This window comes from Vipera ursinii (assembly GCF_947247035.1).
Source record: "Vipera ursinii genome assembly, chromosome: 7".
Lineage (NCBI taxonomy): Eukaryota > Metazoa > Chordata > Lepidosauria > Squamata > Viperidae > Vipera > Vipera ursinii.
In genome coordinates, this window is record NC_139521.1 from 19516873 (window position 1) to 19540896 (window position 24024).

The following is a 24024-nucleotide window of genomic DNA, read 5'->3' on the forward strand; positions in this document are numbered from 1 at the left end:
AGGTGGCATTTGGATCCCAAAAAATTGTCCTGCATGTATCCTAACTTACAGCCCAAATGTTGGAGATGTGGTAGTTTGGATGCTACCTATTATCATATATGGTGGACTTGTAGAAATGTTAAAGCTTTTTGGATTAAAATTTGGTGGAATATTCAAAAGATTTTTAAGAGAAAGATAAAATTTTCTACACAATTGTTTTTATTGGGTATTGTTATAGATTGTGATACTAAAGAAACAAATTTGATGTTGAATTTGATAACAGCAGCAAGGCTCTTGGTAGGTCAATATTGGAAGAAAGATAGCTTGCCTACTATAGAAGATTGGTCACTTAAGGTGTCAAATTTAGCAGAAATGTCTAAGATTTCTGCTTATTTGAAGGATCATTCACAAGAAAGATATATTTCGGTCTGGAGAACATGGATAGATTATATTCAGAACAAATATGGGACTAAAAAGTTTCATCTAGCTTATGAATGAATTATAGAATGATATTAATATTAGTATGTTTTTATGGTATTTTTATTAGTTTTTATTATATTTTATTATTATTATTATTATTAGTATTGTTTAATAATATGGATATTATCTTGTTTTTATGTTCTTCTTCTTATTATTTTGTTTACTTTTATCTTGTTTGTGTTCATGTTAAAGGGGAGTTAGGAACTTGGTTACATATATAGTTGGTTAATGTTATTTAGATTTTGATTGTTATTTTTGTAACCCTGTATTCAGTTCTGGGAAGTGGGGGAGGGGGAGGGGTGGTGGTTTGGGGGTGAGTTTGTATTGTAACTTTTATAAAACTTTTTAATAAAAAAAAGATTGTTATGTATGGGGATAATAAAAATACAAGCAGCAATTCATTGTGACCATCGAGTGGCGCTGTGTTGTAACAGGATTGGCTGGCACACGCCCGGCGGGAAAACCCAAATAAGGGATTGGCTGCCAGTGCACCGGCCAGGTATAAAAGGGATACAGGTAACCCCTTTGTTCTATTCAGTACTACCACCAATAAAGAGCTGCCATGCTGAATCCTTTGTCTGTTGTCTGACCATGCGGCCAAAAACCCACTACACAATAAAGATACTCCACCATTTTAAGGTAATCCCTAGTAAAGAAAAAATTGTTGATCAATGAGCACGTCTACTTCAAAACTGAGGTTTTTATATGCTGATTGTGTGAAAACGGTCTGCTTTTATGCTTTTCTGCATTCCCTATCTTGCGACCGGCTCACCGCAAAGTACAAAACATGCAGTATACACAACATAAAATACTTTAAAATGTTTAAGTATATTACATAAAGAACTAACAACATATCCTTATCATAGGGATTCCTAGCCCTACACAGAAATACATCAGCTCTCCAGGTCTACTTCCCTAAGGACGCCTCTTTCTGCTGGCGGACCCCGGGAACTCCATTCGCCAGGGGCCGAGGCCTGAGAGATGCACCTTGGGCGGCTCCTGTCGCGTCGGAACTGCCTTTCTTATTGACAATTCCGAGCAACCCCATTCCGACACAACGACAGAAGGGGGATGGCGCTCTTGGCTTCCGGTCAGGTCACTTCCGCCGCCCTCCTTTCTCCGGCTCCTAGATGTTGGACGGTGCCGAAGTAGAGGTGTTGGTCCGCCGCCGGCGGGGGCTACGAAGCGGCCGCGGACCGGGACAGGACAGCAGGACAGCGGGTAGGTGTTTGCTGAATCGAAGAAGCGGACGGATGCACGAACCGAGGGGTTTCGCCGTCTCCTGCAGCGGCTGCAGAGTCCCCTCAACTTCTACCCTGCTCTACTCGGAAATGCCCTGACTTGGGGACAGGGAGGCTTTCTAGATGGATGCGGCCTGCCTGCACGGGAGGCGCGAGCAGCAGTTCCTATTCGGGCGCTGACAAATACTCCTGGGGACGATAATTCAGGATGACCCCGAAGCCACTTATCGGTAGCCATCGGCCGGGCATCCGCTCCCTATAGTGGTAGACCGAGTCAGGAAGGGAAGACGGCTGGACGTAGGAGCTTCCTTAGGGAACCAGGCCCTGTCTCGGAAGGTTTTCCGGGCGATGACAAGCCCCTGGAAGCGAGCCTAGGAGGTTCCTGGCAGCTCGAGAGGCAACGGACTTGATGCTTCCCCCTCCCCACCCCACCCCATGCCTCTGGGCGGTGGTAGAGCAGTATGCGGTAGTCAAACCGCGAAGTGCCATGGTAATCCAATCGTGAGGTGACTGGCAAAAATGACTCTGAAGGTCCCCAGGAAACGGCGGGCTCCCGGTATCCTGTACTTCACTAACTCCTTTTAGCTGAATTTGATATCAAAGTAACAATTGCATTTGTTTATTCAATTCATAGACTGCCGAATTCCCAGCAACTTACAAAAGGTGGAAAAAAAAATAAGAGCATAAAAGAGCAGATAACAGTAATAAAAAGAAGCAGAAATGGCAAAGAAAAATCGTCATCAGGGTCCAGTCCAAGCTGGGAATAATCAAAATGGAGACTGCTTTAGAAAGAAGGTTGTAAGAAGAGGAGAGCCAGACAGAAAGATGGCTCTGGGAAAAACTGACCACATGTAGTAGGGAGTGAGTTTTTATACCTTCTTGGGCTTTTGTTTGGAGTTGTTCCTGTGGCAAGAATTTTGACCTGAGTCTGAGTGTGCCTTTTTGGTATTCTGATGGTGGTTGGTTAATCCTATTATGTCCCAAAGGTCATACCCTGCTTCCTTGGGGCTGTAGCTGATGACTGTTGAATTGAGAGATTGTTGATTCTAGGGATCTTTATCTTCCCAGCTTCCTGACTCCAATCTTTCTGACAAGCTTATGACATCTGCATTTCTACAGACCTGGTTTCTGTTTGGGGCAGATAATTGGGGGGGGGATTCTGCCTTTAAAATCCTTTGGGGAAATATATTCTTCCTTTTAATATTCTGAAAAAAGTATTTCTATCTCTGAGGGAGGGGGGCTGACTTCCCACACCAAACAGAAACAAGGAAAATAAAGAGGGGCGTTTGTATTGATCATATTAACAGCATGAACAAAGAAACCCAAAACATGCCAACCCAGCCAGACAGGATCAGATGGGCCAGATTATATATATTACTATACAGATCAAATATATGTTTTCATTGTACATTACTGTACAAACAGCACAGTATTGGTTTGGTTTTGTTATGGCTGAACAATACATTGATTTGTAGAATTAGGGCAAATTATTTCTGTTTTCTCTAGGCAAGAAAAACCAAATGCACAGGTATGGAATAGAAGTCCTAGTGGACAATCACTTAAGTATGAGCTAACAGTGTGCTGCAGCCGCTAAAAAAGCCTGTGCGGTCCTAGGCTGCATTAATAGAGGGACAGCACCAAGACCATGAGAAGTGTTAGTACTGCTTTATAAGACTTATTGCCTTGGTAAGACAAAACTTGGAATATTTCATCCAGTTTTGGTGGCCACAATATAAAAAAGATATTAAGAGTCTAGAAAGACTACAGAGAAGAGCAATGAAGATGATTAGGGGACTGGAGGCTTAAAACATGTGGAGAAGGTAGGAAAAGAAGCAGTGAATGGAAACCAATCAAGGAGAGAACCAACCTAGAAATAAATTTCCTGACAGTGAGAACAATCAGTGGAACAGCTTACCTTCAGAAGTTGTGGGTGTGCCATCACTGGAGATTTTTGAGATTGAACAACTATTTGTCTGAAATGGTATGTCTTGTTGAGCAGGGGATTAGACTAGAAGACCTCCAAGGTCCCTTCCAACTCTATTATACCGTTGTTGAGATAAAATATCTTAGGAATTGTACCACCAGTAATTTTATATGCACTGCTGGAACGTAGATTAAATGTAAGATAGCAGATCTCATGGTTTGAATTGGCTCTCATAGCTTTTATGCAGACAGATATGCTACTTTAATGTTTAGTGGGGTCTAAGAGTATTGAGTAGCATTTCTTTCGCACGGCATTGTATCATAGAAACTAAACTAACTGGTGGAATGAAACTATAAACTGAAAATACAGTTTACTAGTATTTTTTGTCATTTTATATTTTTACTGATTTTCAAGAAATAATGACAATTTCTTGATAGAAACATTTTACAGATTATTTGGTTAGAAAAGGGTTGTTGGATGGGCTTTGGAAGTAGTTTCTTTTTGTAGTGTTATCCCTTTTCTTCAGACAAGTTTCTACTGCTTCCTGGTACAGCCATGCTGAATCTTCGTCTGGAATCCTGCTGTGTGCTCACAGGATATACTTTCTAACAGGCATATAAGAAAGCCATGGAGCCTTGAGAAGAATCTGTTCAGGTTTAGTAAATTGTAACTAAGAGTGAAATGACAAAAGTGCTTTGTTTTATTTATTAATATTAGACTTCAGCTACTGCATTTTATAGAATAACGGTGGCTTTATTTTTACAGCTCCAGGTACAAGCATGGAGAAAAAGGATAAGCCTCTTCCTAGGCTTAACATTCATTCTGCATTTTGGATATTGTCATCAATAGCTATTACATATTATGTTGAATTTTTTAAAACTGTTAAGGAAATTATTCAAAAAGAAAGGTAAAGATCTGTTTCTATACAAATAAAAGTTGTTACTTTATTTGACCAGTTTACATTTTAGTTTGGAAAAAAATAATTATTCAAATTATTTGTAGGTCCTGTCACCCCTCAGTATGGTAATGCATGTTACCATTTGAGAAAATAAATTTCTTATTCTAAAATCGTTTGAATGATAACTCAGTATTCCTATCTATTGCAAAGTTTTCATAGAGGATAATAACTGAAGTAGTTGGGATAGGAAACTAGCCAAGAAGACTTATTTAAATGATTTTGTTTATTATATAGATATAACGATAATTATATAAAACACATAAAACATATATTCTCACAAAACCCAGAAGAGTTACAAAGACAGAGCTGCATAAATCAGGAGAACCATTTGCCTTAAAAATAAACCTGAAAAACAGCCAGATCATGTTTAATAAATTCACCAAATAAAGACATAGTAAACCACTATCTATACCTTGTCAACAGATCTCAGTGGAAGGTGATATAATAGGAAATTGAATGCCATGTTAAACATGGTTGGCAGATATTCAGCAAGCTAAGTGTAATCTCCCCTGAAGAGGAAAGTTTTCGATCATTGTGTGCTACCTGTTCTAACATATGTCAGTGAAACATGGACACTAACCTCACAATTGATACCAAAGCTTTGAGTGGTGCAAAGAGCTATGGAAAAGATACATGCTTGGTATCACAGTACAAGATAGAAAGACCAGCACATGGATTAGAGAACAAATGAAAGTAAAATATCTGGCAGCGTGGTATCAATAAATTTGTGTGGGCAGGGAAAAAGCCACGAGTTAAACTTAAGATTATGCAGGATATTCGTGAGAGAGGTGGCCTTAAATTGCCTAATTTCAAATTATATTATGAAGCTGCTGCATTAGTAGGAATAAGTGATTGGATTAACTTGACGCAATCGAGGTTATTAAATCTTGAGGGCCATGATTTGTTGTTTGGCTGGCATGCATATTTGTTGTATGATAGGAAGGTAGGTACCGTGTTTAGGACGCATATTCTAAGACAGGCATTGCTGAGAGTTTGGAAGAAGTATAGACATAAGCTAAGTTGTAAGATACCATTGTGGGCAATTCCAAAACACGCAATAGAAAATATACATGCTGGTTTCAAACACGATGAGACTACCTACAAGGAAATTTTAAGTTTAGAAAGGAATGTTTGGTGTTTGAAATCATATAGCTTCTTGCGAGAAGAGAAGGTTGTACAAACATGGTTTCAATATACTCAGCTACGGGCCAGGTGGAAAGAAGACCAGAAAATTGGATTTGCAACGATTGATGAAAATTTGATAAAGCAAATTAGACATCAGGGACCTGCACACATTAAACGGATATATCTTGCACTGATTGAGATTGATTCAGAAACAGAGCTTGTTAAGGACTGTATGATAAAATGGGCCCAAAATATCCAGGAAGTTATTACTATGGATATGTGGGAGAAGATTTGGGTGAGGAATGTGAAATTTACTCAAGCTCAAAACTTAAGAGAGAATTTTTATAAGATGTTTTATAGATGGCATTTAGATCCTAAAAAACTTGCAAGTATGTACCCGAATTATCAGCCTAAGTGTTGGAGGTGCGGGGCTGAAGATGCAACATATTTTCACATATGGTGGACATGTAAAAAGGTTAAGGCCTTTTGGATTAAAATCTGGTGGAATATACAGAAGATTTTTAAAAGAAGGATAAAGTTTTGTCCGCAATTTTTTTTGTTGGGAATAATTGTTGATGCTACAGTGGTGGACTCTAAGTTGATGCTGAATTTAATTACGGCAGCAAGACTTTTGATAGGACAATATTGGAAGAAAGAGGAGCTGCCGACCATAGAAGAATGGACTTTAAAGGTTTCCGACCTGGCAGAGATGGCGAAGATATCGGCTTATTTGAAAGATCACTCGCAAGAACGTTATATTATGGAATGGAGAAAGTGGATTGAGTTTATCCAGAATAAGTATAGGGTTAAGAAGTTTTATCTAGCATTTGAATAAGTCTTCTTTCGTGTTTTTTCTTTTCTTTTCCAATTTTCTTTTTTATATATATTTAATAATGTTAAGTTTTGTTTGTTCTTATACAAGTTAGAGGGTGATGGATTTTAGAATTTATGGTTGTTAGTATATGGTTGCTTATGATTGTTTTTATATATATATACCTTGTAATTAGCTCTGGGAAGTCCGGGGGGGGAGGAGGGTGGGGGGGAGGTACGGGGAGGGAAGAGGGAGGGGGGAGCTGGGGAGGGGAGGGTCGGGGGGGATGGGGGAGTTGAACTCCACAAGTCATAAAAGGGCCAAGTTTGAAGACCCCTGTCTTAACTAGTTGACATCTGAAGCACCATAAAGACACAAGCCTGGTAAAGCTTGTGTCTTTCTCAGCTAATTAAGAATAGTTCTGATCTGGATGAGCCTCCTAATTGAGCCAATGTTTATAACATTGATGTATGCTTAATACAAGATCAGCTAGCTTATTGTGGTACTTACTCAGCTTTCCTTTCCTCTGTCTTGCAGTGGGTGGTTTGTTCTTGGCAGCTGTTTATTAGCAGTCAGTCTGTCAGTGGCATTTTACTGCATCATATATCTCGAATGGTATCATGGAATTGCAGACTATGAAACTAGCTATCCCACTCTCGTTCCAATCACAACTGCTTGCTTTATTGCTGCAGCAGTTAGGTAAGTTGACCAGTCATAGAACAAACTGATATTAATGGAGAGATTGAGTTAAAGGTAACTGTTAAAACAATTGAGAGGAGACAATAAAATCAGTTTATTGTAATGCTGTTCTATATGTTATCTTCAGCTCTCTTGAAGCAGTTTTTAAAGCTTGTGTAACATTTAACATGTTTAATTTAGTTCAGGATGTTTCAGAACCATTTATTTAGCTTCATCATGTGTTATTGAGACTTTTGGTCCTGATGAAGCTATAGATTTGTTAAAGAATGAACTGGAGCCTCCTAAGTTACTAACTTAGATAAAGGGATTAAAATTGGTATAGAGAAAAATATATTTCCATCACTGCAATCAAACAACTCTCAATGGTTAGCACAATATAGAAAAAACAGTTAAAAATCCCCAATAGGAATAAAATCAGCATAAAATTAAAACAATATAATAATATAATAATGTAACTTAAGAATAAAGTAACTCAAAACACCAGGGATGGATCTAATACCACTACCTTCCAGAGCTTGCTGTTTTCAGCAACTTTCTGAATGCAGTTAGGAAGGGATCATACTGATTTCCACATGAAAGCTATTCCACAGAACCCTGCTGCTATCAAGAAGCTGTCATCCCTCCTGACCAAACCTCCCTACAGTACAGCACTAGGAGCAGTTTCTCTCCAGATAGCCCAAAAGGTTGGCCAGTTCTGTGGCCCTAGAGGTACCTCAGTAGCAAGCCATAAAGCTCTTTATGTGTTAAAGCCAGCACTTTAAATTGCACCGTTAAGCTAATTCCAGTGGGTTGAACATAGAATATTTTTTCTTTGTCCACTGCTATTCTAGGTGTTTCTGTTGTTTCACTTCTTGTGGCTCCTCAGAACCTGCTAGGTTGAGTCAGCAGAATGAGGCTGTTCAGAAGCAGTCTTGTTCCACACTTGACTCACTTGGGGCATTCCCCAGGAACTATCTGGAAGCCATACAGGTCCATGAGACATCCATGGATATTCATAGCAGGTCATCCATATTCCATAAAGCTTTTTTCTTTAATAAAACATATTTTAATGTATGCCATATTGACAGATTGGCATTGCTTCCAAAGTGTTTAATTTAATTAAAAGGGTACTTGGTTCACTCTTTTTATTAAAAATAAAGAGTGACTTTGCATTGTCCAATTGCAATTACATTGCATTGGTTCATTGTACATGAAATAGGTGAGGGAAGAATACAGAAACTTGTTCAAAGTTCTGAAAATGGGCCATTTCATGCTGTAACTAGATTCACCCTGGGTAAAAGATAGGTGTAATTGTACTTGCCCTTGTTTCTTAATAGTGTTGCTGTGAAACAAACGAGTGATTATACGTTTTTTCTTCCTCGCATTTTCCAGCAAATGCAGGGTCCACTTTTCTCAGATCAACTGATTGTTGCTCCGTTGGTTGTGATAGGAATTGCTCATCCCACTTGTTGCCCAAGCCTGACGTCATGGGCTAAGAGGGAGGGACTAGCCCAAAGTCACCCAGCTGGCTTTCATGCCTCAGTCTGGCAAATAGAACTCACCATCTTCTGGAATCTAGCCTGGTGCCTTAATTCCTAGACCAAACTGGCTCTCAACTAGATTGATTATAAATAACCTAGGAAAAAGGGATGGTTTTAAATCATTGGTTTAAATTAGATGTTAATTTATATTACATATGTTTCCTAAATACCAGTGTAGTCTAAAACTTGATTTAAGTTGCTGCAACTGTGTGTCGGCATCACCTCTTACCTACACTGCAAAGGGATTGATGGGTAAGTGGAGGTTGCAGGTGGCTGCAGATGGGCCACGCGCACACTTTCACAATTCCAGTTGCACATTCTAAGGAGGTATGCATCCAGCATGCTGATTGGTTGATCCTGCTTCCTGTTCTGTGCCTTGCTGTTTGACCATCCCCTACCCAGAATGTTACCATATGCAGAAATATAAATTGAACATCTATGCAATCATCAATGACAGATGTGTACATTCCCTGACATGCAGTGATGGAGAAGTCTAATATAAGCTTAATTCCTTGATGTATCTTATGAAGTAATATTTTAAACTACAAATTTATATTTGTATTATCTCAAGAACAAAGTTTATGAATTGCTAGCTACTTTCAGAGTGCACAGACATGTTTACCCATTACAGATAGTCCTTGTTTACCAAGTATTCGTTCAGTGATCATTCATAGCTATGATGAATCTTCATAATTGTAGCTATTGCAGAATCCCCTTGGTCAGTCATGTAATCTCAATTTGGCCACTTGGCAATCATATCACACTATGACAGTTGCAGTATCCTGTGACCATGTGATCACAGTTTGCGAATTTCAGAGGTGCTTCCACATGCAAAGTCAATGGGGAAGCCAGCAGTATGAATTGTCGTCATGTAATGTGTTTAATGAACCATGGCAATTCATTTAATTATCTTGACAGCTGATGTTAAGTCATCACAGTTGTGATGTACTTGATGACTGTGACCCTTAGTGATAGAGTTGCCAGTCCCTATTACGGTCAGTGAAGACAGCCTGTATTTATCATGGTTCTATTTGTAAGTTTGGATTTATTTAAATTTAGAATACTATCCAGAGAAAAGGGTAAGAGACTTAGTGAGAGTAAAGAGAGATATTTGTGTTTCTGTGTATCAACATATATTTATGAATAGTTTACTGGAAAATGTTTCAAGATAAATGAGACTTTTTAAATAATAGATTAAGCATAAGTATGATAAACTACATGTAAAATTGCTAATATTAAACTAAAATTGATCATTCTTTTTTTTCATTCCCAGTTTTAACATTTCCTTATGGCCTGTGTGGTCATTTCTGACACCTCTGGTGCTCTTCATCCAGTTTATGGGTATAGTTATGCTTGTGTCCCTTTTGGGCTAGACCTTGCACGGTAAGACTGTATGGATGCTTAACTCTGTTTCTCTGAATGACCAAATCTCTTCATTTTCAAACAATTGTAGTCTTGGAACTCATGTTCCAAGACTGATCAAAGCAAAATAAAATGGAACTATTACTTTCTGTGGTTTGGAAGCTGTCTTTTGTGGAACTTTGTTGTCTTTTTTGGTAGCTGCATCACTCAGTGTGAAGTACTACTATCAGCACCAAAGCTCCTGATAGCTGATTGATCTTAGCTGAACTTGAAAAACTTAAGCAGAACTTAAGTATATCATCTGCAGATTTAATTGTCATTCCTCGTCCCAGCTTCTGCCAACCTAGCAGTTCGAAAGCAACTGTAAAAATGTAAAAATGCAAGTAGAAAAATAGACACCACTGCGGTGGGAAGGTACCAGCCTTTGGTGTCTAGTCATGCCAGCCACATGACCACGGAGACGTCCTCAGACAAGCGCTGGCTCTTCGGCTTTGAAACAGAGATGAGCACCGGCCCCTAGAGTTGGAAATGACTAGCACGCATGTGCGGGGGAACCTTTACCTTTACCTACCATTTCATCTAATATTGAGTACCTGAAAATTACTTACTCATTGTTACATTGTCCAGACTGTACTTCTTTGCTTATCAAAATGTCCTTAAGTATTTCATCAAATGCTTGATGACTTTAAGATTTGGAAGATCCATCTGTATAGTAATCTGTGAAAGAGACTACCTGGGATATGGTTCTTAACAAACTCCTGATTTCTTTTCATTGTTGCATTGTTTTATAATCTCTTGGCTGAAATCTCTCATGTTTTGTTTTAGGTTCTTTCTAATCTTGATGTCAGAGTGAATGGTCTAGATGTAATCATTCTCCCCATTTTGAAGTTTGGGGCAACACCTGCTCTCTGCCACTTCAACTTCAGAGAGAATACATAAAGGATCAGCAAGACCATCATCAAGTTTCTTCAGTACTGTAAAAGGGAATATTTAATTAGAAGTACATAAAGATTCCCTGGCCATGTCTCCTTCATTTTCAAACTTCATTCTTATTCCTCATTCTGTTCTTCATTTCTTGTTGAGCAAAACTGAACCATTTGCATTATAAAAAGGATAACCAAAAGCTGTGTTTAAACAAAATGCCATTCATTTGTTTGCAGACTGAACTGCCAGCTAGCAGGATTTGAAGATCAAACCTGCAGGTAATAAAGTTTGGACTGTCTAAAATCTCATCTTCACTGAGCAAAGCAGTTGAACTAAAATATGGTTATGAAATTGACATGTCATATTCTCTGAACTGTTTTTAAAGTTTGAGGATACTTACATCATATTAATTGCTGACATAGAAACAGCATAATTGCATTTGAATTGAAGCTCTATTCTTCATCTATGTGTATTATACAGAATGGTGAACATATTTTGCAGGGTCTAAGATACACGGATCCCTTCTCTGCCATAAATCCATTAGATCACTTTAGTGAAATCAAAGTCAATTCCAGTGTCCCCAATATTTAGTGATTTTCAACATAATGCTGACATATATAATATATGTATAAGTGCCTCTTTAAAAAGGCCTTAGTAAAACCAGACTTAGAATACTGCGTCCAGTTTTGGTCACCATATTATAAAAAAGATGTAGAAACCCTGGAAGAAGTGCAGAAAAGAACAGCAAAGATGATTAGGTGGCTGGAGGTTAAAACGTGAATGGTTGTAGGAATTGGGTTTGTCTAGTCTGATGAAAAGAAGGACTAGAGGTGACACAATAGCAGTGTTCTAATATCTGAGGGGCTACCACAAAGAAGAGGGAATCAACCTATTTTTCAAAGCACTAGAAGGCAAGACAAGAAATGATGGAAACTAACCAAGGAGAGAAGCAACCTAGAACTAAGGAGAAATAATGTGAGAACAATTAACCGGTGAACCGGCTTCAGAAGTTGTGGGTGCTCCATCACAGGAGGCTTTTAAGAAGAGACAGAACAGCCATTTATCTAGAATGGTATAGGGTCTTCTGCTTGATCAGGTTGGATTAATAGACCTCCAAGGTCCCTTCCAACTCTATTATTCTGTTACTCCAAGAAATATATATATCCAGTGATATGAAATACAGTACTTTGAATGCTTGAAAATGCAATAGAAAATTTAAATGGTGGCAGGCTCCATTTGGAAGGAAAAGTAATTTATAAATAAAATTGTTTGCGTGCCTTTGGGTTCTAACTGAAATTTTAAAAAATTGGATTGTAATGAGTTACTTTTATTTAATTTATTTCATGGAAAGACAACAAATACAGTTTGTTTTATTAAACAGCAACCCAACTGGGAGAATATGTGTATAACAAAATCATTTTAATCCCTTGACAGGATAGTTAGCTGTTGGGATCTAGTGTACTTAAAATACCACTTCTCTCCTGTGCTTCACTTTCAAAGACTAGTCTGGCTATTCAGGATCAAGCTTTAGGAAGTTGCCTTATTCCAAGGAAAGTCCTTTTTTGCGTTCAATATTGTTTCCACTAATACACATTCAGTTTGGAGTCTTCTGCAGCATTATCCTGAGATGTCAAAGAGTAAATGTAAAAAACAAAACAAAACCTTGTAGTATTTACTTTATAAAAATGTTTATGTTTGTGGAAACAATAATTGAGAACAGTCATAATCTTCAAATGGCTGTACCTATATTTATTAGGCTTTTTAATGGTTTTGCAAATGTAAAAGCATATATAGAGTAAACAGTAGTTTCTTATACTACATAAAAAGATACGATTTAATGTAGGCTGTTTTTAATACTGACTGCAGTGCCTGCAGGCAAAACAATCCCATTAATTGAACAGAGAATTTGCTGCCCTCTGGATGATAGATAAGGACACTTCCAAAAAATCTTTTATTTCAAACCTGGGAAGAAATCAGAACCACACTGTGTTAAAGCAAAATTCAAATCATTTAAAAATATTTCAATTGCTATAGGTGTATAGCAAGCATTGGGATTACTTCGCTGTATTTTTTACATCAGGTCAAGAAGAAATGGGAAACTTTGAAAACCTGTTTAAAACAGCCTTTATATGTTTCCATTTTTGCAATATGTTAAAAGTTTCAAAAGTGACTTCTATACTAAATTGAAGTACAATGTCATATAGATGCCACCTCACCTAAGTGGTAGCAGGCTTAGCGTGCTTTTTCATTTTTTGTAACCAGCCCGTCTGACAAAAATCTGCCCTTTGTTCCCCCTTTGCTGAAGATGTGTGCAAGAAAAAGCTATTGCTGCTTAATGCTTAAATTCGTAAAATAGCATGCATTTTGAATAGCCAGGCTCTGTTAAATCAGAAAACCTGGATTTAAATGAAGTAGAATAGAATCATAGGGTCGGCAGGGGTCTTGGAGGTCTCGTATTCCCACCTGCTGCTCAAGGTAAGAGACCTTATACCATCCCAGACAAATGGTTCTCTAGTCTGTTCTTGAAAACCTCCAATGAGGGACTTTACTTTTTTTTCTATCATGGTGAACAGAACTGAACACTATTCCAAGTGTGGCATCACTAGTGTATAAAACAGTATTATCACTTGTGATATTGATGTCACTTGGTAACTCTTGTGATCTCTCTATTGATGGAAGCTAGGTCTGCATTGGCTTTTTTGGCAGCTGCAGCACACTGGTGGCTCATAGAACATAGAATCAGAAGGCTGGAAAGGACATCAGAGCTCTTAATAGTCCAACCCATGCTCAAGGCAGGAGTCTTCCCAGGCTTTCACACCCACATCAACACTAGAACACCTTATCTACTCAAAGCCAATACCAGAATCATGATTGCTCTTGGCTACTATCTGACTATCCTGGGATTTTGAAAATTGTTTGAATAGTCTGGGACATGCAAAATAAAACTATTACTAATGGCCACATGTTAACAAGTACAGAACAAAGCATGTTTTGTTTGAAAACTCTGGAGACATGTTTTTAGCTTAGAACCAGCTCAACATTCAAACCAACTGCTTTAGACTGACTCATTTCTTTAGATACAGCCATGTTTTCAATGACTTCAAGTAGCATCTGGGAAGTTATATATTGTCCTCTACTATCTTAAACTGTAATAAAAACTTATTTCCACTTTTTTTGCATAAAGGCCTTCACAGTATCTCACCCATGTTCAGTTAAATAACAGCTTCAACTCAGCAGAAATATTTGATAGGGTTGTGGGAGGGGTATGTGGAGATTGCCTTATCTGGCCTGGATTACTGGCAGTATTCAGTTTGGAACATAAAATTTCTTTTTTCCATAATGTGTTATAGCAAAAAAATTGCAGATGATTATATTTTTTTCCTAATACAATAGAAAAAATTGTGTTAAGTATCACACAGATACCTTGGCCAAGCAAATATGAGTGAAGAATTCTATGACATAAAATTCAGTTTCTGCAATTAATCCAATGCGATTAATTCTTCTAAGATATATTGGAAATCTTAAATCTATTCAGTTGGAATCCTCCTGTACAATAACCAAAACTAAGAATAGGTTTCCAGTTCAATGGTTCTGTTTTTCAGCTCTCTGTGAAATCCAGATTCCTTTAGCAGTGCTGTCATTCCAGATATAATGCTTCCAGTACCTGTCATGCAATAATATAAGTCTCATAAAATCTGTTAAAAGACCTTATAGGTACTGAAATTTTAAATTTAAAATACATATTTTAGAAAAACCAAATGAGTTTCTCCAAGACAGTTCAATTCCTACTGGACTCTTATACAACTTTCATGTTAAATGTGTCTAAGCTTCTGCATATTGATCTCAAGAGTAGAGACAGATGAGTTTTAGTTGCACATAGTCAGTTTGGTGTAATGGTTAAGGCATCAGGCTAGAAACCAGGAAATCATTTGTTCTATCTTGGGCATGAAGCCAGCAGAGTGGCTTTGGACCATCATTTTTTCTCACATCCCTAGGAAGAAGGGAATTGCAAACAATCTTTGAAAAACCTCACCAAGAAAACTACAGATTTGTCCAGGCAGTGACTAAATTGCCACAACTGAATAGAAGAAAAAATAATTTGAGATTTCAGAGTAACATCTATAAGTAGTTCTTGACTTACAACCACAATTGAGCCCAAAATTTCCATTGCTAAGCAAGGCAGTTGTGAGTTTTTGCCTCATTTTATGACCTTTTTTGCCATAGTTTAGTGAATCAATGCAGTTAAATGACACCATCTGAGGTGCGAATCAGGATTGTCCATTGCTGATGTGGTAGTTCAAAGTCTGGCACCTTTTTTGTGGAATTATTTATATGTCTTCCTATAACCTTGTCCTGGGCAGAAGACAAAGGGCCTGGAGCAACCCATCCAACAAAGGTGGCTGTGAGAAAATTGGTGGCAGAATCTGTGGAGGGAAGAAATGAAGTAGCAGAATCAGCGATGGAGAAAAATGGTATTCCTAGTGGATTCCAGAGCCACCAGATTTATCCTGAACTATATATCTCCGGGAATGCAAATTGGGGAAGGATAGATTAAGGCTCAGGGAACTGAGGATATGTAGTAGAAACAACAATATTTAAACCTGCTATATGGCCCAGGCTGTAGCAAAAGGACCTGAACTATGGTGCAACTTTGTATTGGTAGAAAGGAGCTGCAATTTGGCCAGGAGGGACTTAATTGGTAAATTGGGGATTGTTATGGGGAGTGAAAGTGAAATAATTATAAATATGACCTTGAGCGAGGAAGCTCTTATATGGGCCCAAGAGGGCAATAGAGGAGGGGTACACATGGATCATTTAAAGGTGACTTTAAAGAACCCTGGTGAAGTAATTCACCAGAAACAGTATATAACATTACATTGGAAGGAAGAATGGGTTTAAAGCCCATGGTGGAAGGACTGCTGAAGGGGGGTGAAATTTTTGAGCAATCCTTTTAAACATTTTTAGTTTGTTAATTTTTTAAACCAAGAATTTCTGCCTTGGGAAAGTAAGAGATGAGGAAGAACAAAAAAAGAAAAAAAGGGGGGAAGCAGATTTTGTCTGTATATTTGTCTTTTTAAAGAACAGAAATTGGGTAAAATTTCCTGACTGTAAGAATCAGTGGGACGATTGTCTCCAGAAACTGTGGGTGCTTCATTACTGGATGTTTTTGGGAGGAGGTTAAAAATTGATAGGGCCTGAAATGGACAGTTTCTTGTTTCATTAAGGGGTTGGACTAGAGGACCTCTAATGTCCCATCTAACTCTGATATTTTGTTTTTGTATGTGTGGCATGCTTCAGTGATTTTCCTTTGCATTTATCCCTAATAATGCATTTGAGGGTATACACATCAAAGGAACAATCCTATGATGTTTTATTTAGGTAAAGGTAAAGTTTCCCCCACACATGCGTGCTAGTCATTTCCAACTCTAGGGGCTGGTGCTCATCTCCGTTTCATGACCAGGACGTCTCCGTGGTCATGTGGCCGGTATGACTAGATGCCAAAGGCGCACGGAACGCTGTTACCTTCCCACGGTAGTGGTCCCTATTTTTCTACTTGCATTTTTACGTGCTTTCGAACTGCTAGGTTGGCAGAAGCTGGGGCGAGTAACAGGCATTCACTCTGTTACGCGGCACTTGGGATTCGACCCGCCAAACTGCCGACCTTCTGATCGACAAGCTCAGCGTCCTAACCCAATGAGCCACCGCGTCCCTATAGATGTTTTATTTAACATCTGATAAATATGTGTCTTTGAGACTCCTTGCTACTGCAAAAGATATGATTAATTGCTGCATACTGTGTCTGTTCAATTTGTTTTCCTTTTCCTTGGAGCCAAGGAGAGGAAGGGAAACCTTTATGGAGAACCAATGTGGTTTCAGGATTGCAGCCACAGCTGCAAGGCTAGACAACTGTGAGTTCAAATCCTGCCTTGGCCATGCGGGATGGCTGAGTGTTTTGGGGCTGGTTTCATTTTGTTCAGCTCTAGGAGGGAGGCTTTGGCAAGCCACTTCTGTAAATGATATGGAAACTTTGAGGACTGTTTTCTGAAAGCAAAAGTTTTGTATAAATTGTTACTCTGGTTTGGTGAGTGAGGGCAAAGCGAGAGAATCTTTTGTCTTCTCAGTTATCCTGTTGCTTCTTTGATGTGCTGCCACAATTTTTTATACAACTTTTTATTAATTTTCCAATGTTACAATTATATCTTTGAAAAACAACGTGGTGTCTAGGTTACAGTAATTCCATTACATACAAATATACATTAATACAATTCTCCAACTATTACAACCAATATTTCCTCTCTTTTTTCCTTTAATACATACTGTCTTATCTAAATCAATATATTTCTTATTCTATCCTTCAGCTACTTAGTAGTTTTCTTAGATTTATCAATGATTTTATATATCTTATTTATTTTGATATTCCATCTTTTGGACCATCAATAACCTTATAAATTTTCCCGGCTTTAATTTTACATTAATATTTAAATTAAACATTTAATATTTATCATTTCCAAATTTTTGAATGACCCCAATTCCCTTTGTCACAATTCCCCCCAACATCTAATGTTCCACATACATATCTATCTCACTTCCATATCAACACATTAGTAATACAGTATAATATTCTTATTTTCATTATAATTTCCAAATATTGTAGATTCAATAATCAAACTTTCTCCCATTTCAGCACTTAATACATCCTCTCTCTTTTTCTTTGTGTCCACTTTCTCATATTTAAGCTTATAATTCTATTTCTTATTACTACATCCATACATATTATGTTACATCATTCTTAATATACATATAAGGTGTTCTTGGATTGTGCTGTCTGCAAAAAATCCAAATCCAAAGCAGCAGCAATTCCAAAGCACGCTACACGCCTGTCAACACGCATTTTTGATTTGGTACACACTGACATAGTGGGTCCTTTTACACCAACAATTGGTGGTAAAAGATATTTCTTGACAAGTGTTGATAATTACTCTAGAAATGGATATGTATTTCCTATGAGAGAAAAATCTGACACCTTTCAGCTCTTTAAAGACTTTGCCGCTCTTGTATATACCCAACACAAAGTCAGCATCACCAGAATTCAGAGTGATCGCAGTGCTGAATTCATGTCTCAGCGTTTTCAGGACTGGATACGTAAGAATGGCATACTACACCAGACCTCAGCTCCTTACACTCCGGCGGAAAATGGAGTGTAATGGGGTTCTGCAAACAATGATGTGTTGCCTACTTGAAGATGCTAACCTCAGTCTCCCATACTGGGGTGAGGCTATTAAATATGCTAATCATATCATCAACCGTACTTGGAGTAGTGTAATAAATCAGACCCCTTATTTCATGTTATATGAACACAAGCCTGATCTCTCGCATCTCCATATTTTTGGTTCCTTTAGCTCAAAGAAAGAAAGGGCGTCCTGCAGCAAAAAGAATGAGATTTATGAGTATTGATAAGTCAAAATGGAGCAAATACATTGACTCTTCTCATGTAATAGTGATTTCACAATCTGCTACTTTTGAGGAAGATGCTGACTGGTCCAGGATTCATTCTAACGATCCTGGAGTTTTTTTCCTAGAGATGCTGCTGCTAATGCCACACAGCCTGATGATCAAGATTCACAGGTGAATGTTCCTTCCACTAGTTCTTCTCAATCTACTGTTCTGTCTTTGCAAGCTGCCGATGCTGCCGCTGGCGACGATGAAGATGAGGACGAAATGGAAGAAGAATGGATGGTTGTTCCAAGACATTCCAAGAGGACCACAAAGGTAATCCCTCCAAAACGGTATTCGTGGCAAGTAACGAAAGCACCTTTACCTTTGATTTGTAATGTTACACTTCCTCCTGAGAAGTTCACACAAATCAAACATCTTCCTGAATCAGAGCAAGATAAATGGTATGAGGCAATGCAGGCTGAAATAGACAGTCTAAAGAAACTTCAAGTGTTTACACCTGCAAGCCCTCCAGCAAACAAGAAAGTTATTGGCACTCGATGGGTCCACAGAATTAAAAAGAAGCCAAATGGTGAGTCGTTGTATAAGGCCAGACTTGTAACCCAGGGTTTCTCTAAACATTATCCTGAGGACTATACAAATACTTATTCACCCACAGTACAGACTGAAAGTGTGAAAATCGCCTTAGCCACTGCAACTATCTTTGGTTTAGAGGTTTTCCAGTTTGATGTTGAAACAGCTTATCTACACGCTGATCTTGAGGAAGAAATTTATGTGAAAGGTCCTCCAGGTTTCCGACAACAAGAAGGGGATACTTGGTTTCTACATAAAAGTCTTTATGGTCTGAAACCGTCTGGTTTAATGTAGTACTTATGTCTTTCTGACAAACTAAATTCAATGGGCTTTATTAAGTCCGAAACAGACGAATGCGTGTTTACTAAAAGATCTGATAATAGGTATGAGATAGTTCTTGTTTTTGTTGATGATGTTGTTTATATTGGTCCAAATAAGCAGATGAGTGAGTTTTTTGCTAAAGTTTTACAAAAGTTTTTCATATTGAAGTCTTTAGGATATATTAACACTTATTTGGGTGTTCAAGTTGTCAAAACTCAGAAGGGGTTCAGTCTCACACAAGAAGATAAGATTGAACAACTATTGCACCACTGCAACATGAAGGATGCTAAAACAGTGAGTATACCCATGCAAACCGATTTTCACAACTTGGCACATGAACCAAGTCCTGAGTTCGAAGATCAAACACTTTATCGCTCAGTCATTGGGTCGCTGCTGTATATTAGTAGTTGGACTAGACCCGACATTGCCCTTATATTTATATATATTTTATATTTATTAACTTAGTGTTAACCTCCTATCACGACACGTAGGCAAGGCAAAACAGTTTCATTGGACATGAGTTAAAAAATTATTCAGATACTTAAAGCACACTAAAAACTTGAAGTTATTATTAGAACCAACACATACTCACTATGCAGAGTTATGTTGTTATGCAGATTCTGATTGGGCGAGCGATAAGAAATCACGTAAAAGTACTTCAGGTTATATGCTGTTTTTAAATGGATGTCCTGTTTACTGGCTTGTGCATAAACAGAATTTTGTTTCTTGTTCATCTACTGAAGCTGAATATGCTTGTGTTTCAGATGCATGTAATTCTCTAATGTGGTTTGATGCTTTAGTCACAGATATCTGGACACAGCCGATTTGACCGATCACTGTGTTGGAAGACAACGAATCTGTGGTTTACATATCTGAGAATCGATTTACAGGGTCTAGGTCTAGACACATTGACATCTATTATCAAAATATAAGACAAGTAGTTAAACAAGGTTTTGTTAAATTACAGTATGTGCCTACACATGATCAGATTGCTGATATGCTGAACAAGCCACTTCCTGCAGCCCAGCACAAGTGTCTGCGTAAGAAAATATGTCTTATCTGAGTTCTGCCTTACTGACAAAAGAAGGGGATGTCACTGTGTTTTTATTTTTTGTCAGTAAGCTCCTTGCAGTCTGTTTCTATGCAAGTTGAATTGTTATCATTGTAACCATGGTGGGTGTCACATGTTCAGCCAAGTATTTTGTTTGGTTTTATATTTATTACTGTGTGCGCATGTCCAAAGCAAAAAGTTACTTTTTTTCCTTTCCTTTGTGCTCTCTGGGAGATAGTCATGTAGCCATGAGTCTTTCTGTGTTTTTACAAGTTTCTTTTGTAAGTAAAAGATTAATAGTAGAATAAATGCTTCAGGTTTTCTTTGTTTATCATGCATCAAAATGAACCATGGTTCATCACCCTCTGATAGAGTTTGTTTACTCTTCTGACACAGACAGTATAACAAAAACTATCTACCTTCAGAGAGACTGAGTCATACTGACCTGACAATAAAAATACATTGAATATGATCTAATACTGAATAAAAAATGTAATAAAATTAATTATAAAAGATTATTAAAAAGATCTAAAATATTTATTTATGTTTCTGGTGAATCCCCAGTGCTGCTGTGCAGAATCTAGCCACCTGAGCCATAATCACTGCCTGCTCATCCTTAAGAAGTCACTGTAGGTAAATATTTTCCGAATGACCAGGGTACCTATCAATTATGGGGAGGATATGGTTTTTCTGAATAGCTCTATAGAAGGAAATCGAAGGAGTATGTGTCCAATGGTCTCCACCTCTCCTGAGCCACAGTGGCAAGTATAAAAAGACACAATGGTGTCTTTTTATACTTGCCATACAGGACAGTTGATGGAAACGCATGGCATCTTGCGAGCAGAAATGCTTTCTGGTGGGATACTGACTCCAACTGAGTAAGATAACAGACAGGTGTAACAACATAGAGTCTGGAGCCAGAAACAGTGGAACTAAACCCTTTGTCACAAAATTTGTTTTGCTTGGTCATAGTCCAATTTGAGTATTGAGGCTGAAGAGAAGCCTAGTTTGGCAAGGTTGGACTTGACTGCCTTGATCCATGAATAAGATAATTTATCTTGGAGGATTAATGGAGCAAGGCCTTGAGGAAATCAATTAAGCCTTAGCCAGATATTTAAGGAAGCCATACAGATTCTTGCTTCAACTTTTATCAATCCTGTCTCCAGGTGTAGAAGTGCATTGGAGCCACAACGTGGCATCTGGAGAATTGTTCTAATAAATTTGGATTGAACTCTTTCTAATAGTGTGAAACACAAAGCTGAGGGTCCGAGCAGGGTCCCATAGAGAAGCTGTGCTAGTGACTTGGTCAGAAAGAGCTTAACTGTGGCTGGAACATAGTATCCTTCTTTGTGTGGAAAAATTTAAGGATGGCATTCGCTGATCGTTGGCCAGAGGCAGCTGCATATTCTCCATGTGCTTTTCGTGAGCCAGTGGCATGGATGACCACTCTTAGGTACTTAACCTGCTCTATTTTATGGCTATTTAAATATCATGAGTACAATTTTGCCCTTTTTGCAAAAGCCATAACCTTTGTTTTCTCATAATTTACAGTATGTCCAGTTTATTATAATTGCAGTACTGCAATGTCAGAGAAACAGGCACAAGTTTCCCATTAAAAGTGTGGTAAGTGGGTATACTTTATCACTTTTTATATAGTATCTCCTATATTTTCAAGTTAGTATTTTAATTAAAAGGTAGCCACACAGGGAGCTTTAAAACAATGCTTGAATTACCAGGCAGCCCCAGTTATGGTTTCTCTACTTTATTACACTAGGTCACGGGTCAGCAACCCGCGGCTCCGGAGCTGCATGCGGCTCTTTAAGCCGTCTCCTGCAGCTCCCAGTCCTCCTCCACCGTTCTGGGAAAAAAGTGGGACAAAGCCAGCAGCTCTCCAAATGGGTGTCGGTGGTTTGGAGAGCTGCGCGTGCAGCTCTCCAAACCTACACCGCCCTGTTTTCAGAGCTGCTGCCTTCATTCATGTTTGACAAAGGCAGCAGCTCTCCAAATGTGGCGGCGGAGGTTTGGAGAGCTGCTACCTTCCACGCAGCTCTCCAAACTGCCACCGCCCCATTTGGAGAGCTTCTCTCCTTTGTCCGTGTTTGACAAAGGCAGCAGCTCTCCAAACGTGGCAGCAGAGGCAGATCTCCAAACCTCCGCTGTCCCGTTTGGAGAGCTGCTGCCTTTGTCCATGCACGTTTTGCCTTGTTCTGCGCATGTGCCTGCACACACGCACGCATGCACATTTTGCGGCTCCCACTTTTTTGTGTGTGTGACGGAACCAGTTCTGAGTGGCTCTTTTGCTGTTTCAGCACTAGGTTATTGCTAGGGCATCTCTTTTTGACTGGTTCCCTTGAGCCTCAGCTGACTGCTACTCTGTCCTTCCTTGGCAAGAATCACCATCATCAGTAAGGATACTGAAGGAGGAAGCTGATATACTCTTGCCACATCCCTGTGAGGCCCTACAGCCTTCTGTGCAAACAACAGGTGGTTTTACATACCCAGAACTAGGTAAAGGTAAAGGTAAAGGTTCCCCTGCACATGCGTGCTAGTCATTTCCAAATCTAGGGGCTGGTGCTCATCTCCGTTTCAAAGCTGAAGAGCCAGCGTTTGTCTGAGGACATCTCCATGGTCATGTGGCCAGCATGACTAGATGCCAAAGGCACACGGAACACTGTTACCTTCCCACCGCAGTGGTCCCTATTTTAATACTTGCATTTTTACATGCTTTCGAACTGCTAGGTTGGCAGAAGCTGGGACAAGTAACAGGTGCTCACTCTGTTATGCGGCACTCGGGATTTGACCCGCCAAACTGCTGACCATCTGATCGACAAGCTCAGCGTCCTAACCCACTGAGCCACCGCGTGCCTACAGTATACAGAATTTTGACATACTACAGTATGTCAAAATTCAAAAACATTCCGTAAGAGAAGGGAAGAAATCTATCTTGGATAGTCATCAGGAAGAACCAGATTCGCCTCTGGCTTGGAGCACATCTAAAATTTCTGCTGCTCAAGACCATTTAGACCAATATTTCCCAAACTTTTTCCTTCATTAGCCCAAACCACTTATTAGAAATCCTTTTTACCTGACATAGGTAAAATACTTTTAAATCTATTTAAATGTTTCTGTTGTGATTGTGTAATGGATTTGTGTGTCATTACTCAAGAAAAACCACTTTTACTCAGTGTTGGGTTATTTACCGTGGATTGGGAAGCACTGATTTTCAATCAATCAATCAATCAATCAATCAATAATAATAATAGAGCTGGAAGTGACCTTGGAGGTCTTCTAGTCCAACACCGTTCAAGCAGGAGCCCTATACCATTTCAGACAAGTCTCTGGTTAATTGTTCTCACTTGAGTTTCTCCTTTCCATTCATTGTTTTTTGTCATCCCCTCTAGTGCTTTGGGAAATAAGTTGACCCCCTCCTCTTTGTGGTAGCCTCACAAATGCTAGAATACTGTTATCATGTCCCCCCTAGTCCCTTCTTTTCCCTAGGCTAGCTAAACCCAAATCCTGCAACAGTCCTTCCTATGTTTTAGTCCCCAGGTCTCAACACCTTTTTTGTAATGTGACCAAAACTGGATGCAGTATTCCAGGT

The 24024-nt window shown here is 38.8% G+C and overlaps 1 protein-coding gene and 1 long non-coding RNA gene across 2 annotated transcripts; both read left to right on the plus strand.

The window, feature by feature from the left end:
* The first annotated feature begins 1538 nt into the window (after nt 1-1538).
* TMEM128 (transmembrane protein 128) lies at nt 1539-12415 on the plus strand. The gene is made up of 5 exons (XM_083366906.1): nt 1539-1680; nt 4390-4531; nt 7056-7217; nt 10011-10120; nt 10925-12415. The coding sequence occupies exons 1-4, from the start codon at nt 1590-1592 to the stop codon at nt 10108-10110; spliced, it is 495 nt and encodes a 164-aa protein (XP_083223032.1). The 5' UTR covers nt 1539-1589; the 3' UTR covers nt 10111-10120; nt 10925-12415.
* An 8600-nt stretch (nt 12416-21015) lies between these two features.
* LOC310642902 lies at nt 21016-22049 on the plus strand. The gene is made up of 3 exons (XR_014492984.1): nt 21016-21056; nt 21790-21876; nt 21975-22049. It is a non-coding gene; the product is annotated as an uncharacterized lncRNA (long non-coding RNA).
* The last annotated feature ends 1975 nt before the right edge of the window (nt 22050-24024 follow it).

What these genes read in the sequence shown, in the direction of transcription:
- TMEM128 (XM_083366906.1), top strand. Translation starts at nt 1,590, where the DNA reads ATGTTGGACGGTGCCGAAGTAGAGGTGTTGGTCCGCCGCCGGCGGGGG. An exon ending in ACAGGACAGCAGGACAGCGG is followed by an intron (nt 1,681 to 4,389) that starts GTAGGTGTTTGC and finishes TTATTTTTACAG; the next exon opens with CTCCAGGTACAAGCATGGAG. An exon ending in TTTATTGCTGCAGCAGTTAG is followed by an intron (nt 7,218 to 10,010) that starts GTAAGTTGACCA and finishes TTTCATTCCCAG; the next exon opens with TTTTAACATTTCCTTATGGC.